At 45.3% G+C, this 17724-nt stretch overlaps 1 protein-coding gene across 1 annotated transcript in view; it reads right to left on the bottom strand.

Moving 5' to 3' along the window:
- Nucleotides 1-4869: 4869 nt before the first annotated feature.
- The window catches only part of DCP1A (decapping mRNA 1A), a 53721-nt gene continuing 40866 nt past the window's right edge, over nucleotides 4870-17724 (bottom strand). The window contains exons 7-10 of the mRNA XM_039477423.2: nucleotides 13627-14382; nucleotides 11611-11676; nucleotides 9369-9587; nucleotides 4870-8973 (exon numbers count right to left, since the gene is read on the bottom strand). Of these exons, the coding sequence (XP_039333357.1) occupies nucleotides 8893-8973; nucleotides 9369-9587; nucleotides 11611-11676; nucleotides 13627-14382 (1122 nt within the window). The 3' untranslated portion in view covers nucleotides 4870-8892. The remainder of the gene's footprint in view (nucleotides 8974-9368; nucleotides 9588-11610; nucleotides 11677-13626; nucleotides 14383-17724) is intronic.

The following is a 17724-nucleotide window of genomic DNA, read 5'->3' as shown; positions in this document are numbered from 1 at the left end:
CCCATCATGAGCCTACCTAGGGGCTCCACCTACGCAGGAGCTGAGGTGGGAGAATTGCTTGAGCCCAGCAGTCTGAGGCTGCAGTGAGCTATGACTGTACCACTGCATTCCAGCTTGGATAACAGATAGATCAAGTCACTGTTAGCACAAACTCAGGTGTGATCAAAGAGTGGCTTATGAGGAGCAAAAGACACTCCTTTTGCTAAGGAAATTCCAAGGGTTTTTAGCTCTGTGACAGGAACTAGGGGCAAAGGCCAAATATATTTCATCAAGATATGGAGGCAGGCTGGGTGTGGTGGCTCATGCCTGTAATCCCAGCAGGAGGCAGAGCCAGGCAGATCACTTGAGGTCAGGAGTTCAAGATCGGCCCAGCCAATAGGGCAAAATCCCATCTCTAAGAAAAATACAAAAAATCAGCTGGGTGTGGTGATGTGTGCCTGTAATCCTAGCTACCTGGGGGGCTGAGGCACAAGAATCCCTTGAGCCTGGGAGGCAGAGGTTGCAATGAGCCAAGATCATGCCACTATACTCCAGCCTGGGTGACAGAGCAAGACCCTCTTTCAAAAAAAAAAAAAAGAAAGAAAAAGAAAAAAAAAAAAAAAAAGATGTGGAAGTAACCTAAGCATCCTTCAATGAATGCAAAGATAAAGAAAATTTGATACATAACACAAATGGAGTACTATTCAGCCATAAAAAAGAATGAGAGCCTATCATTTGCAGCAGCACAGATGGAACTGGAGATCATTATGTTAAGTAAAATAAGCCAGGCACAGAAGGACAAATACCGAATGTTCTCACTGATATGGGAGAGCTAAAACAGTGGATCTCATGGAGGTAGAGTAGAATGGTAATTACCAGAAGCTGGGAAGGGTAGTGGGGGTGTGGTAGATAAAGAGGGGTTGGTTAAGGGGCACAAAACAGTTAGAATAAGGCCCAGTGTTCAGTAACACAATAGGGCAAATACAGTTAGCAATAATTTACTGTATATTTCAAAATAATTAGAAGAGTGGAATTTACTTTATTTTTTTTTGAGACAGGATCTTATTCTGTCACTCAGGCTGGAGCCCGGTGGCATGATCAGAGCTCACTGTTGCCTTGACCTCCTGGGCTCAAATGATCCTCCTACCTCAGCCTCCTGAGTAGCTGGGAGTGTGTGCCACCACACTGGGTTAATTTTAATATTTTTTTGTAGATAAGGGTTTGGCCATGTTGCCCAGGCTGGTCTCAAACTCCTGAGCTCAAGCAATCTGTCTGCTTCAGCCTCCCAAAGTGCTGCGATTACAGGCGTGAGCCACTGCGCCTGGCGGTGGCTCACACCTGTAATCTCAGCACTTTGGGAAGCCAAGGTAGGCGGATCACAAGGTCGGGAGTTCAAGACAAGCCTGGCCAACATGGTGAAATACCGTCTCTATTTAAAAAAACCCTCAGCTGGGTGCGGTGGCTCAAGCCTGTAATCCCAGCACTTTGGGAGGCCAAGGCGGGTGGATCACGAGGTCAATAGATCGAGACCATCCTGGTCAACATAGTGAAACCCCCGTCTCTACTAAAAATACAAAAAAATTAGCTGGGCATGGTGGCGCGTGCCTGTAATCCCAGCTAATCAGGAGGCTGAGGCAGGAGAATCGCCTGAACCCAGGAGGCGGAGGTTGCGGTGAGCCGAGATCGCGCCATTGCACTCTAGCCTGGGTAACAAGAGTAAAACTCCGTCTCAAAAAAAAAAAAAAAGAAAAGAAAAGAGATGGGGTTTCACCATGTTGGCTAGGCTGGTCTTGAACTCCTGACCTCAGGTGATCCACCCACCTCGGCCTCCCAGAGTGCTGGGATTACAGGCATGAACCACTGTGCCCGGCCAGAAATTCTGTTATTTCAAAACTGGCTGTCCATGGTCACCCTACCTTGGAGCCTTCCCTGATCTACAAACTCAGCAGGCAATTCTTTGTACAAATCACAGGACAGCATGGCATAAACGCTTGCTGCTGGGGCATCCAGCACTGTGCCTGGCACACACACCCTGGAAAATGAATTGATGAGTGTCAGAGGATCAGTGACGGCAAACACTTCCCTGCCCTGCTCAGGCGGCCAGCAGCAGCTCCACTTTTCTCTTTTGCACAGTGGCACAGAGTGAATGCTTTTTTAATGCCTGTCCAAGTCACTAGAACCGGATGTCTGACTGGGTGCCCTTGGTAATTCTGGAGGCAAGGATGGGAAGAGAGTGTGTAAAAGTCATGTGTTTGGGGCCAAGGAACCCTGGCTTGGGACTTCACATATCTCCTCAGTCACCTTCTCAGACCACCTTACAAGGGAGGCACCCTTGATGGTTTCGAGTTTTCCAGGAGGAGCCGTGGCTTGCAGTGCTTAAGCAACCCCTCTGTAAACCGCTCTTCGGAGCTTTTTAGTCCTACTCTAAGAAGCCAGTTTCACTCTCAGCTATTCAACAACCAGCCCAGGAGAAAATCCGCTTAATCTCCTCACAACACAAAATAAAAGCTTTAATCTTTGATACTCATCAGAACAAAATAGCTCCCTCCACCACCCCAGCCTTGCTCAGGGAAACCCAGGAGGTACCAGAAAGAGGGGACAAGGGGCTGGGCACGGTGGCTCATGCCTGTAATCCCAGCACTTTTGGGAGGCCAAGGCGGGTGGATCATGAGGTCACGAGATCGAGACTATCCTGGCCAACACGGTGAAACCTCATCTCTACTAAAAATACAAAAATTAGCTGGATGTGCCGGTGCATGCCTGTAATCCTGGCTACTCAGGAGGCTGAGGCAGGAGAATCACTTGAATCTGGGAGGCAGGGGTTGCAGTGAGCCGATATTGCACCACTGCACTCCAGCCTGATGACAGAGTGAGACTCCATCTCAAAAAAAAAAAAAAAAAAAAAAAGGAAGAAGAAGAAAAGGGGACAAGGATGAAGATCTCTCCCTGCTTCATCAGGAGGGGTCCCTAAGGGCATCCTGTCTGTCACCTGCACGGCCCCTGCCTAGCCCTGCCTGTCCAGTGCCCCTGGGCAGGAGTCAACAGGAGCTGTAGGGCGTTGCCGGAAAGCAGCTCCCTGCTCCTCACACTGGGAGGTACTGAGGGCCCGACCGCACTACTCAGAAAGTGCAAGTTGCAATGACTCGGCATCTTTTCTTTATGCATGAGGAAAGCAGGCCTGGCAGGGCCTGGCTGGCCTCACACTGGCACTTAGCTCCAAGGAGTTCCAGGCCTCTCCAGTCCCTGGCCTTCTAGAGTGAGTCAGAGGGCCGAAGATCCAGTCTGGCCCTGGGATTGGCCAAGGACGAGCAGGGTCATGTTGCCGGAGCGACCAGAAAAAAAGCCCTCTCTCCTTGAGGGACAGTGCTGGATGGAGGGAAAGCACAAGTATTGTTTGTTGCAGTATAATAGCAGAAGCATTGCAAACATCCAACCAAAGGCGAACAGTGGTTGACCCTCCTCTGTGCCAGTGGTAATCCCAGTGTAGGAAAGAATGTGGACTCACGTGGGGAAAGATGTGCAGCCTGTGGAGCATTAACATCTGTATTTAAAATATTGATGGAGACTGGTGCATCACCTGAGGCCAGGAGTTCAGACCAGCCTGGCCAACATGGCAAAAACCCCTTCTCTACTAAAAATACAAAAATCAGCTGGGCATGGTGGCAGGCACCTGTAATCCCAGCTACTTGGGAGGCTGAGGCAGGAGAATCACTTGAACCTGGGAGGTGGAGGTTGCAGTGAGCCAAGATCATGTCACTGCATTCCAAGCTAGGCAACAGAGTGAGACTCCATCTCCAAAATAAAATAAAATATTGATGGGCTGGGCGCAGTGGCTCACACCTGTAATCCCAGCACCTTGGGAGGTCGAGGCAGGTGGATCACTTGAGCTCAAGAGTTTGAGACCGGCCTGGGCAAAATAGCAAGAACCCCATCTCTACCAAAAATACAAAAAATTAGCCAGGCATAGTGGCACGTACCTGTAATCCCAGCTACTCGGGAGGCTGAGGCAGGAGAATTGCCTGAACCCAGGAGGCGGAGGTTGCGGTGAGCCGAGATTGTGCCATTGCATTCAAGCCTGGGTACAAGAGCCTCCATCTCAAAAAAAAAAAATTAAGTACCTGGGTGTGGCAAAACACGCCTGTAGTCCCAGCTACTCAGGAGGCTGAGACTGGAGGATGGCTTGAGTCCAGGAGTTTAAGGCTGTAGTAAGCTAGGGTTATACCACTGCACTCCAGCCAGGATGACAGAGTGAGACTCCATCTCAATCAATCAATCAAAAAACACTATCTACAAAACACTATCATAGAAACACCGCGCCCGGCCCTTTTTTTTTTTTTTTTTTTTTGGAGACAGAGTTTCGTTCTTGTTGCCCAGGCTGGAGTGCAGTGGCGTGATCTCGGCTCACCGCAACCTCCACCTCCTGGGTTCAAGTGATTCTCCTGCCTCGGCCTCCCAAGTAGCTGGAATTACAGGCATGTGCCACCATGCCCGGTGAATTTTGTATTTTTAGTAGAGATGGGGTTTCTCCATGTTAGTCAGACTGGTCTTGAACTCCTGACCTTAGGTGACCCACCAACTTTGGCCTCCCAAGATAACAGTTTTCTTTGTTTTTTGTGGGTCAGACAGGCAATGTCCCGACATTGTAACGTTTCAGGATGCCACGTCTCGTGTGTGTATATGTGTGTGTGTGTGTGTGTGTGTGTGTGAACACCTAATGGTCATGCTTATGAATTATAGAAGATCTGTTAACGGTTTTGTCAATTTTGTTTTTTCGCCTCATCCCATCTCACCAGTGTGGAGCTCTGCCAAAGTGTAGCAGCAACTCATTCAAAAGTCCCTATTCTTACAAATTAAATAAAAACACAATTAAATTTTAGTAGGTGCTAAAACTTGGTTTTGAAATTTTATTAAAAAAATATATTTGCAAACATATAAAATTTAGGATGAAAAACGATCATTTTAAAACATGTAATAACTTAATATTTGCAAACATACACAGATGGTATAAAATCCATACCATTAAAAATGTTAATGATACAGTATTGCGCTCATGAAACAAAAACGTTGCTGTAATTCCAGAGCTTCTCATCCCCACGTTTCAGGGAGCTGAGAATCTGGTACAATGAAAGTCATGAGAGCCACACGGCCAAAGCAGTAATACAGAATAAAAAACCATTTAGAACACATATACTTTGAAGTGACTGATATTGCATCTTAGCATTCTAAATGAAGATGTCAAATACAAAACCGAGGGAAAACATTGCACATACCTGCTGAACTTGCCGAAAAACGGGCTCCTCGAGGCCCTGATCCACTGGGAAGTGTTCTCAAGCACAGCTGTAAAAAAGCCTGGTGGAAGCTGCTTGACTTTGTTCAGATCTTAACATTTCAGACACTTGAAAACACAGGGCACTACGGTTCCAGAAGGTACAGTGAACACAACTGAAGAAAACCGAAGGGACGCAAGAAGGAAACACGTGCTCCGCAGCAAATGTGCAGCCAGGACGCGGGACGCGCGCCCTGTGATACCTCAGTTTCCCTCACTCACACGGGCCGAGCCCACTCGTGCCTCTGCCACCTCTCATGCCTCTCAGAGTTACAGTGTGATGGCTGATTTTGTTTTCTGAGCAGTTAGGCACCTTCATTTTCATGTTGCATTATTAGTAACACAATGGCAGTTAGGGCCTCTATTACCGAAATGAGAAAATTTCAAACTACATTCTTTGGGGGAGGAGAGTAATAAAGCTGCATGGTTTAAAAATTTACCTAGTAGTGGATTTGATAGGGTTTATATAATTTCTACAAGAAAAAATAGGCCAGGAAAAGAATAAATGCTTGACATGCAAATTCTGGTCAGACATATTCTAAACTAAGCCTGTGTATCCCCTGTAGGGAGGGGCTCAGCTTGACTTGGGCTTTTTTTTTTTTGGATATGGCGTCTCGCTCTGTCACCCAGGCTGGAGTGCAGTGGTACAATCTCAGCTCACTGCAACCTCCGCTTCCTGGGTTCAAGTGATTCTCTTGCCTCAGCCTCCTAAATAGCTGGGATTACAGGTGTGCACCACCATGCCCAGCTAATTTTTGTATTTTTAGTAGAGAAGGTGTTTTACCATGTTGGTCAGGCTGGGACTTGGGTTCTTAATAAAATACCACTCTCTGTGATGGCTACACCTAAGTCTTCGAAGGTGAGTTCTGGACATAATACAGGTGGACAGCATGAAATGCTTCTCCCAACACCGAGAGTCACTTGAAAAACTTGAGTTCAAAGTCAAGCAGGCCAAATCTCACACGTCACGAATCCCAGGAGGTACACAAAGAAGAGGAGCTTCTGCCTTAAAGGAACAAGGCTGTCTGGGAGGTGTGAGTCCATGCAAAGACATCACATTAACTACAACAAAACGAAGAGCAGCACCACCTCCAGTGGCCCCCCAGACACACCTTTCCTCCAAGCTCCAGGCTGCTTCTCTTGGAGCCTACACTTAGACCCTGGGGTAGGGGTGGGCACACAAATGGACAGAGTGGTCTAAATGCAGGTCTCCAGGGGTTCTTTGAAATCTAGCCAGAAGCATCTCCATCTCAGTGTCATTTTGATTCAACTAAGGTTCCAGTAAAGACACTGCAGCAATGTAAACATGCAACCTAAGCTAGCATGAGGTTCTAGATAGTAAGCCTGAACTAGGAATAAGGCAACTGAACCGTGACTTTCCGGCCAGGATCATCCAACTGCAATTATCCAGGCTTGGCCTGGTTTCTCTAGGGATTCATTCTGGCCTGAACTTCCTGGTAATCATGACATGAACTTCTGGCTTCTGAATTTTAAGTAAATGCTTTGAATATATAAATTTGGGAGGCGAAACAGGTTTACCCTTTTCAAGTCCCCATGACTCGGGCACTTAAGTTTACTTTCACACTAAGGAAGCCTTACCATAGATTCTCTTTACTGTCTATCATATCCATTCCTAGCATTAAAGGTGAAAATTAATATGATTACAGACTCTCTTTAGGATATTCTCTCTTAACTTTCTCATATTACATACTTAAAAGCATAATTTCAATTCAAGAATCCCTTGATTCGTCTGTTCACCAAAGCCCACTGAGACACACCTGGGGTGTGATCACACCTCTTGGTGCGTCCACTTTATGGAAGTCACGTGGCTCCCTAGACATCATCTCCTGGTGTCAGCAACACTCTGTATCCTACTATAACTTTCTCATTCCCAGATGATGCATAAGCAATTCATTTTTGGTTGCTTAATTTACACACTATCTGTGAAAACAAACTATTCATAATTGAGCATGAAAACTTATAAGCTTCCCTGAATTCTGCACAATTCACACATAATTAGGTAGACAGTGACAGAAGACACTAAAATGAGAAGCAGAAACCCTGTCCAGGAAGCATGTTTAGATCAACAAAAGCCAATCATTCTTTATGCTAAAAACTAAGACCAAACTAAAACAAATATGTCATTCACAAGTAATTTTCTAAAATTTCAGCTAGAAAAAAATAATCTATGGACTTATGATTGAGTTACCATTAAAGCTTAAATGATTGTTCCCAAGGAACCATCATATCTGTCAGCATTATTCACAGCTAATCCTTATGCTAGCTGGTTGAGCCAATTGGGTTTTTACCCCATCATTAAATAGTGCTCAGAAAAGTAAGCAGTGCATCTTAATTGGTTAAATACTACAAAATGACCTGTATCATAGAAACGAAGACACTTTCATTCAAAGAATATCTTAAAATTACTATTGCTGAAATAAATCAAAATCTACATTAAAATCTTACTAAACACCATTACATGCCATAAAAGAATAAATAGAAATCATGGCAGATCAATAGCAGCATAACAAAGCATCTTTACATATTTTCACACTTTGGGCTGGGAAAGTACTCACAGCCTAGGAATACACTGGTAGAGTTTGGAATCACATTTTCTTTTAACTCCATAATTCTACAACAAAATTAGGGCAGTGTGAATAACAGCTCCCTTTTCTGCATAGCTTTAAAACTATTCTCAGTACACTCAAGGAAAGGAACCAGAATGGTGTCGTCAGATTGGTCCACTGGTCCTTTTGTCAAAGTGTTAAGGAAAACAACCAACAGTGACAGAAGAGGAAAATAAGAATGTGCTCCACACACAAACTTAACGTTTTCACAACCACTGGAGAGCTTAACTTAAAATGAAGATTTGATAGGATGTGGGCACTCCCAGCCCCAGCCTTTCCTTCAAAGGTGTGACAAGCCTGCGTCCACACCACCAGAGCCTGACAGTGCCCTATTCAAATGGTAATGCTGCACTGGGGGCCTGCTGCGTGGCAGGACTGGGGCACTTAAAAACAAAACGCTATTAAGAAATTTCACAACTTTTAAGGCCCAAATGGGGCGTTCATATAAAATATACTTCACTCGGGCAAGTAATTCCTAATTTGCCAACTTAAATTCTGGTCCTAAAAACCTGAAGCTACTTTGCAGAGCTGCCTTCTACTCTGTTCAGAACTTGACTGTCAGCCCGATGCCCGTTTCTATGGGGTAGGTTGGGGGAAGGGGTGCTGGCCGGGCTGAACTTCTGCTGTGAGGCTGGTGACTACTGCTCTGTAAGTCCTTGAAAGTAAAGCGAGAATCAGACTCCTTATTCCACAGCCTTGCTCCTAACTGATGAAAAGACCCACATAACTTAACACAATGATTTTTTTTTTGTCAAAACAAAGGTCTGCTGGTGATGCTTCACAGTGAAACCTCCATTATCACTGAGAATGTCACTTGGAAAACATTCTTAAGAAATAAGTCTCTTTCTCATAGGCTCAATTTCAGGATTCTCAAACTCAATGTTCTGCTCAGAAGTTTCCATGATGAAGCCTATTTGTCTCTGAGGTTGGTGCTCTGCCTTTAGACTCATTCTGCTCCAGTCATAGGTTGTGGTTGTCTTTGTTCTTCGTCAGCACCTGCAAGTAGACTTCATGAAGTGTACTGAGGAAGCTGGAATCATTCTAGAAGAGATGGTAAAGAATATGAACGTCACTTTTACCTCATCAGATTTTACTTCCTTGATAACAGCTTAGGAAAAAAATTGTATAGATGATTTGTATAACTGATAATCCCACCACCCAGAGAAAATCATGATCAGTATTTTGAGTTCACTGAGGTATTTCTCCACCAGGACTGTATGCTCAAAAAAAGAGAAACAGGACTCCCAGCTAGTCTTTTTTTTTATTTTGGCCCACCTCGGCCTCCCAAAGTGCTGGGATTACAGGTGTGAGCCACTTTGCCCGACCTCCAGCTAGTCTTTTGAATTTACTTTATGAGCTGATTCTGTAGCAGGAATTTATAAAATTTCTTTCATTAAATAATGAAGACTCAAAGATACAATTGGTATCCTACATACCTTTATTAGATGTATTAATGTATCCTGGAGCTGAGACTTGCTGAGAATAATGGAAGGCTTTCTCTGATTTTCTGGCGTTCCAACAGTTAGAGGAGAAGGGGAGCTTGCTTTCCTCTCCAGGTCTGAAGATCTTGTAACTGTCTGCTGGAAAACACTTGGGGCTAGCAGGACTGAAGACACTGCAGTGGTCGTTGCAGTGACCAGTGGGGCACCTGCAACCTGGAGAGGAACAATGGTCATTCTGTACCAAAGTGCAGAAGCCAGTGGCCAGGCCCAGAATAGGGACCATGTGGAAACATGCATAAGCAGCAGAAGACTGGAGCTCAGAGACAGACTATTTTGGGTTCAGGTAAACATTCAGTAGGAGCATTTGACCATTTGACATCTGGTTATCATTTGACATCTGGTTATAAACTTCCATTAGCTTAAGGATGATGAGCCCATTTACATAAGAAAGTCCTAGAATCATTATGGGAAGCCATGTCCAACCACAGAAATCTGCATTTTTTTTTTTTTTTTTTTGACAAGTTCTCATTCTGTCACCCATGTGGGAGTGCAGTAGTGTGGTCATCACTCACTGCAGCTTCAACTTCCTGGGCTCAAGCAATCCTCCTGCCTCATTTTTTTTTTCCTTTTTTTTTAAAATAGCGACAAGGTCTCACTACATTACCCAGGCTGATCTTGAACTCCTGGGCTTAAGTGATCCTCCCACCTTGGCCTCCCAAAGTGCTGGTATTACAGGTGTGAGTCACCACACCTGGCCTCTAAAAATCTGTATTTTCGTGTATGTAAATCATACTACAATAAAAAAGAAGTTAAAAATCCAGTTATGGCACGGAACAGTGGCTCACATCTGTAATCCTAGCACTTTGGTAGGCTGAGGTGGGTGGATCACTTGAGGTCAGAAATTGGAGTGAGACCAGCTTGGCCAACATGGTGAAACCCCATCTCTACTAAAAATACAAAAACTTAGCTGAGTGTGGTGATGGGTGCCTTTAATTCCAGCCACTTGGGAGGCTGGGGTAGAAGAACTGCTTAAACCCAGGAAGTGGAGGTTGCAGTGAGCCGAGATAGCACCATTGCACTCCAGCCTGGGCAACAGAGCAAGACTCCATTCCAAAAAAACAAAAAACAAAATCCAGTTATGTTTAATCTATTTTTTATACCATTATAGGTATCAATGAGAAAATTTCTTAGAAATAAAGCCAACATCTACCTCTCTCCTCCATTTAGATGTGCTTCTAGGGTAATTCCAGCCAATTATCTGAATATATTAAACCAGTAATAATCAGTATTTTCAGTAATTCTCAGATTTGATATAATCAACAGAGATCTACATTCCTTTCTCTTATACACCACCTCCTCATTTACAGAGCACAGAGCTGGCCACAGTTTCAAGGGTGTGGTTTTTGGCGTCTGAGCTATTGACCTTTTATTTATTTATTTTTGGTGCAAAAGCAGGCTGAGAACTCCTGCAGACAGATCACCATGCAGAACGACGAGACACACAGGAAAGAGTCGTGTTTATAAGACCAGTCAGAATTTAAATTCCAAGGCTCAAGGAGGGGTACAACGGCTCAAAGGAAAACAAGAATGACTTTAAGGAACTAAAAAAAAACCTGTGTGCAAGGCAAGGTTGGTGGGTGCTAGAGAGTAAGGACAACACACAACGAAGCAAGAAGGGAAGACGAACAGGACAGAAGACATAGGCCCGGGAGGCTGTATTCTCAGAGCAATGGGAAACGAGAGGACTGTACCAGGATAGTGGCTTTGCCACCTGGGACATCACAGCTCTTCCGGGAAGTCCTCTTTAGAGAAGCCAGGCTACCACACTCTTAGCAGTCACCCATTCATAAATACTGAGTAATGGCCCACCCTGCCCTCTACACACACAGTCAGGGAAGACATCCATGCAGATATCTTGAGATCCACAGAGGCCACGGCAATGGACGCCACCAGGACGGGGGTGGGAGAGGGCCTGGTCTAGGAGATGCCTCTAAGATGGGCTTGGCTCCACAGCTAACTCTTTTCATTAAGCTGACAACCTTTTACTTCACATCCGGCAGAAGAATTTAAAAATATATAATGTGTTCTTCAGAAAAAAGGGGTCCTGATTGTTCACAGTAAGTTACAGCTCTAACTCCTTGTTCTACTCTTTCTACCTTCTCACTACGGCACCTGACTAGTCTTAAAAAAAAAAAAAAAAAAGAAAGAAAAAAAAAAAGAAAAAGCGAGTCCTTACCGGGATGGTATTGGATAACACCTTAGGCTGGACAAATACTTCAGGATCCTGGTTCTGCTGCATAGACTGAAATGTTTAAGAAAAGATAGATGGATATAAGTAAGTTTCTTTTGTATTTTTATTTTTGGTGATGAAGTCCTGCTCTTGTTGCTCCAGCTGGAGTGCAATGGTGCAATCTCAGCTCACTGCAAACTCTGCCTCCTGGGTTGAAGCGATTCTCCTGCCTCAGCCTCCTGAGTAGCTGGGATTACAGGCATTCACCACCATGCCCAGCCAATTTTTGTATTTTTAGTAGAGATGGGGTTTCTCCATGTTGGTCAGGTTGGTCTTGAACTCTTGACCTCAGGTGATCCACCTGCCTTGGCCTCCCACAGTACGGGGAATACAGGCATGAACCACTGGGCCTGGCCTAAGAAGTTCCAATTAAGGGCCAGGTGCGGTGGCTCACGCCTGTAATCCCAGCACTTTGGGAGGCCGAGGCGGGTGGATCACAAGGTCGAGAGATCAAGACCATCCTGGTCAACATGGTGAAACCCCGTCTCTACTAAAAATACAAAAAATTAGCTGGGCACGGTGGCACGTGCCTGTAATCCCAGCTACTCAGGAGGCTGAGGCAGGAGAATTGCCTGAACCCAGGAGGCGGAGGTTGCGGTGAGCCGAGATCGAGCCATTGCACTCCAGCCTGGGTAACAAGAGCGAAACTCCGTCTCAAAAAAAAAAAAAAAAAAAAAAAAAAGTTTCAATTAAGAAGACTTCTTAGTCTTAATTGAAGAAGACTTTTTTAGTGGAAAATCTAGGTTAGTAATAGAAAATGGTTCAGATGTTAACTAGTCCCTAGATTCCCAAGGGAAGAGGCTAACAGGAACTTGTAACTCTGCAGCCAACAAAACTACATGAGAGCTCTGGGGACAGCCTCTCTCCTCTTTAGCTCCTGAGGGAAGGAGTGTGCAGAGCCTTTTAGGCATCTTTAAGGAAAAACCTGAGCCAGGAGCAGTGGCTCACACCTGTAATCCCAGCTACTGAGGAGGCTGAGGCAGGAGAATCACTTGAACCCCAGAGGCGGACGCTGCAGTGAGCCAAGATTGCGTCATCGCACTCCAGCCTGGGTGATAGAGTCAGACTGTCTCAACAAAGTAAAAGTAAAACCTAAAACTTGTAACTCTTATAAGAGCCAGGGACAGCCCAGTAATATATATAATTTTTAATTTTTGTGGGTATATAGGTGTATATACTTATGAGGTATATGACATGTTTTGATATAGGCATGCAATGCATAATAATCATGGAAAATGGGGTATCCAATATGTTTTTTGTGTTACAATCTAATTATACTTTTATTTTAAAATGTACAATTAAATTATTATTGACTATAGTCACCCTGTGGTGTTACCAAATACTAGGTCTTATTTTTTTTTTGTATGTATTAACCATCCCCACCTCCTCCCACCTTCCCATCACCCCTCCCAGCCTCTGGTAACCATCCTTCTACTCTCTATTTCCATGAGTTCAAATAAAGTGAGAACATGTGATGTCTGTCCTTCAGCCTGGGCATATTTTTGCTGCTGAGTCTGTAGAGATGAGAGATCCAGGCAGCAAGACACTTCTTGATAAGGCAATGTGAAAAAAGGAACTTTATTTGAACTCATACCTCCAAGTCTAGGACGCTCTTATGGGACCTCTAGGTTACTTGGCACAAGGTAGGAAAGTAGAGTGGGAGCTGGGAAGGGAGCTAAGTTTTGGCATAATTTGGTCATGAGTCAATTGAGGACTCCTGGAACTGTTGCACAAAAGCAAAACATCTAACCCCAGCTAAAATGCATATCCAGATAAGAAAATATGTTACTTGGTTGTTCATGATAGGGCTTCTTACCTCACCTGTCTCCTAGCCACTGACATACTTTAAAGAGACAACGCTTTAAAACTGTCAGTGTCATGACAGTTAAAACCAAGGTCTTTGTAGTTTCATCCCATCCAATTAGTTACCCACCCTACCCACCCACACCCTCCTGCCATTACCTGAAGGGGAGCAAGCACCATGTTGCTCAGAGAGGCTGGGGCCGCTGCTCTCGCTGCTGCTGCCTTAGAGGGAGGCTCTATGAAGCTCTCAGGTGTGGCCAGCTGACCAGCTACCGGAGCAAAGCTGGCTACCATTGCACCTTTCCCAAGTGGTTGTGTCTGTATTTGGTCATGCTGTGGGGTCAACCTGAGTTTCTGGAGAAGATCAACGCTTGGGAGGGATGTGCCAGCTGTGTTTGTCACGTTCAATGGGGCCCTGAAGGGGCTCTGGTTGGCAATCAGACTGGCATGGCTTAGCTCAGGGACTGGCTGGTTCAGGAGTGGAGACCTCTGTCTAGGCGTGGTCTTCACTGCCTGCATCATGGTGCTGTTTCGAGGTAAGCTGGGGGGAACCTGTGTAGTAGGAGCTTCAGCTGGCAGAGTGGGACTGAGAACAGGGCTCAACGGGATTGTGTAGCTTGGGGCATGCTTTTCATTGGACTGTGTGATGGAGGCTGGAGTGATTAGCACCGGGGTAGTGATTTCAGGCTGGACTGAGTGGTGGGCAGAAGGGACACCCAGGGTTTCTGATTGAGGGGTTCCTCCTGATTGCTCAAAGGGAAATGGTAGAAATGAACTGGGCTCTTTCTGGGAGGCATCTCCTGGCAACCTCTCCACTTCTTCTGAATCCAGACCCATAATTGCTGGCTGCTCCTTTGGCAAAGAGGTTCCAAATAACTCTTCTACTGTCAGATGCTTGTGTCCAGATGGAGCAGACTGAAAAACAAATCAAACCACCCAGTGATAAAAGGTCTCTCATACATCAGCATAACCGAACTTCTTTTCCAGAAACCAAAAGATTTTGCACAATCGGTCGGGCACAGTAGCTCAAGCCTGTAATCCCAGCACTTTGGGAGGCCGAGGCGGGTGGATCACGAGGTCAAGAGATCGAGACCATCCTGGTCAACATGGTGAAACCCTGTCTCTACTAAAAACACAAAAAATTAGCTGGACATGGTGGCACATGCCTGTAATCCCAGCTACTCAGGAGGCTGAGGCAGGAGAATTGCCTGAACCCGGGAGGTGGAGGTTGCGGTGAGCCGAGATCGTGCCATTGCACTCCAGCCTGGGTAACAAGAGCGAAACTCCGCCTTAAAAAAAAAAAAAAAAAAGATTTTGCACAATAAAGGATGGATGGAGTATAAAAATAAGGAATGGAAAAAAAAAAAAAATCAAGATGTACTAAGGATTAAGGCCCAGGCTCATCTAGTGTCCCCAGAGTGGTGGCTGGAAATTTGCATTAGTAATATAATTCGAATTTTTAGGGTCCCTGGGTAGCAGCAACAGAATTCACCATTCCTTTTCTTGGCAAAGCTAATTGTGCCCAGTTGCCTCATGTCAGCAACATACGTAGGGAAATGACACTAGAGGAGACACAGGGACCAAATGCTGATGAGGCGAGTCGATGTTTCCTTTCACTGTTCTGGATGAAAAGCTAGGTGCTGGACCTCAGAGACTGGGTCCCAAATATCAGAAAATAAATCTAACCATTTAACAGTGGGCCACTCCCCGCTCCTTATTCCCTAGTCACAGAATTCTTAAGAAAAAGCAAAGCATTTAAGCCTGACAATTTAAAATTTACATTTATTTTAGTAAGTTGGTTGACTGACACCATTACAACCATTCAAAGGAAAAATATTCACGCTTTCCTGTACCTTTAAGCAGTACTGCCATAGTCAATAACCTTTATTTCCTGAGAACTAATAGGGCGTCAGGTGCTGCGCTAACCCAGGCCCACGGCATGTAGCAAGGGAGTAACAGTTCTCACAGAGCTTACATTTTAGTGAGAGACATACCAAAGCACTTTGAAAACACAGGCGGCCTCGAATTTTTATTCCTAAAATGAGTGAATTACTTAGTTGTTTAGATCTGTTTACAGTGAAAAAATTAGTTCACTGAAACACATGATTTTCAAGGTCTCAGAAAGTCTCTAAGGCCTCAAAGTCCACTACAAATTAGTATAATATTGATAGGACTATGGTATGATCATATTTCTACAGGAAAACAAACCCAGTGTTGTCTAGGTGAATGTTTGTTTTATCCATTTGACAAAAATTCTTGAATTTATCAGGTGCCAGGCATTGTGTTGTGACTGTGATGTGAAAAAAGCGGCCAGGAAAACTGGTGATAAGGCCCCTGCAGGGCAGAGCTGCAGGACTCGGCAGGACAGAAGGCTGAGTGGGGAGGGATAAGGCCAGCTGGCTGGGAGCATAGTCACTGAGACAGCTACACGTGCTTCAGCACAGCTGGGTCAGAGGCTGGGTAGGAGGGTGACGGGGAAAGAGAGAAGCAGTGGGCAGACTGCAGAGTGTCTGAGACACATTAGAGGATCTGGACTTTATCCACAGGGCAATGGGGACATGTTCGGAGAATGAGCCATCAAGCTTTACATTTTAGGATGTGCACTTGCTCAGCCACGTAAAGGACAAATTGGAGGGGTGAGACTGAGGAGAGTCTAAGATACTGGCAGGGAAGAGGATGAGAACTGGAGCTGGAATAAAAGGAGTTGGTGGCTGGCCAGGTAGGAGCATGGAGCCGAGAGGGCACCCTGCTATCTGGGTATTGGGTAGTGGTGCCACTGCGTGGGCAGGCAGCCCTGGAAAAGCCCCTAGGTTGAGGGAGAGGGGGATGCTCAAGTTAGTTGTGAACATGTCTGGAGGTCTCTGTGGGACATCTAGAACATGGAGGTACTGACTCAGAACACAAAATGGTAATGTTATTTTGTGTTCTTAAAACACAAAACTGGCCGGCCGCGGTGGCTCAAGCCTGTAATCCCAGCACTTTGGGAGGCCGAGGCGGGTGGATCACGAGGTCGAGAGATCGAGACCATCCTGGTCAACGTGGTGAAACCCCATCTCTACTAAAAATTCAAAAAATTAGCTGGGCATGGTGGCGCGTGCCTGTAGTCCCAGCTACTCAGGAGGCCGAGGCAGGAGAATTGCTTGAACCCAGAAGGCGGAGGTTGCGGTGAGCCGAGATCGCGCCATTGCACTCCAGCCTGGGTAACAAGAGCGACACTCTGTCTCAAAAAAAAAAAAAACAAAAAACACACACAAAACTGGTAATACAAGTCTAGGGAACAAAGGCATCCACTCAGGATGCTGCAGTGCCAGAGCTGTGATGTCCTATTAAATGCCCAGATTCAGGGCCTGGAGCCGACCGCTGCTGCCTGCTCCTTTCCAGCTGTATGGATGGAGGAGTGCTGTCCACTCTGAGTCTCAGGCCTCTATAAAGTAGGGAGGGCTGGTGGGAGGCTGAAACGTATGGAAGCCAGCACATAGGAAGTGTGTGTTTAATGTCAGCACTCCTAACAACATGGAAAGCAAGTGTGCCAAGGCAGGCTCTCTTTTGGGTAAGATTCCCCAATCCTTACCTTTCTTGCTCCTGGACTTGCCTACCCAAGCAATGGCACTGCCACCCAGGACCACAGATCCAATCAGTACATAGCAGACACTCCACAGTGCTCTCTTCCAAAGTCCTCTCGGGGAGGAGGGGGAGGTCAGTATGAGGAGAGAGGGAGCTTAAGGGGCAGGTGCAAGAGATCTTGTGTCAGGAGGAGATCATGACAGACAAGAAAAAAGAGGGCCAGCAGTGATGAGCACGCAGGCAAGTCTGCATGTCAAGGACAGAAGTTAAGGAAGTGCCATTCTGTCTTCTCTCCTTGGTATGAGGACAGCATCACCTGCTAGGTAAGAGGAACAAGGCAGGTCTGAAAAAATTCAGTTGGTAAAAAGTAACTCTTGTGGAGGAAGAGGCAAGAACCTCCCACAGCTGTAAAAAGTTGTAGCTTCATATTAAACCATTTTGCCTTCAAAAATATTAAATAAAGAGATTCCACTAATGTTAGAATCTCACTTCAAATATAAGGCAGCATCAATATTTGTAGATACAAAAAAAATACTAAAGATCTTACATGGTTCAATTTCTTCGTATTTTTACTTCTGAAAAAAACTGCAGAGTTTAGGGTCTGAAATCAAAAATACCTCAGCTGTTGATTGGGAAAATTACATAATCTTTCTTTTTCTTTCTGTTTTTCTGAGACAGGGTCTCACTCTGTCA

The sequence above is a fragment of the Saimiri boliviensis genome, chromosome 8, assembly GCF_048565385.1.
Source record: "Saimiri boliviensis isolate mSaiBol1 chromosome 8, mSaiBol1.pri, whole genome shotgun sequence".
NCBI classification, from domain to species: Eukaryota; Metazoa; Chordata; class Mammalia; order Primates; family Cebidae; genus Saimiri; species Saimiri boliviensis.
The sequence above is the reverse complement of the archived record's forward strand: the minus strand, read 5'-3'. Positions and strand labels throughout refer to the sequence as shown.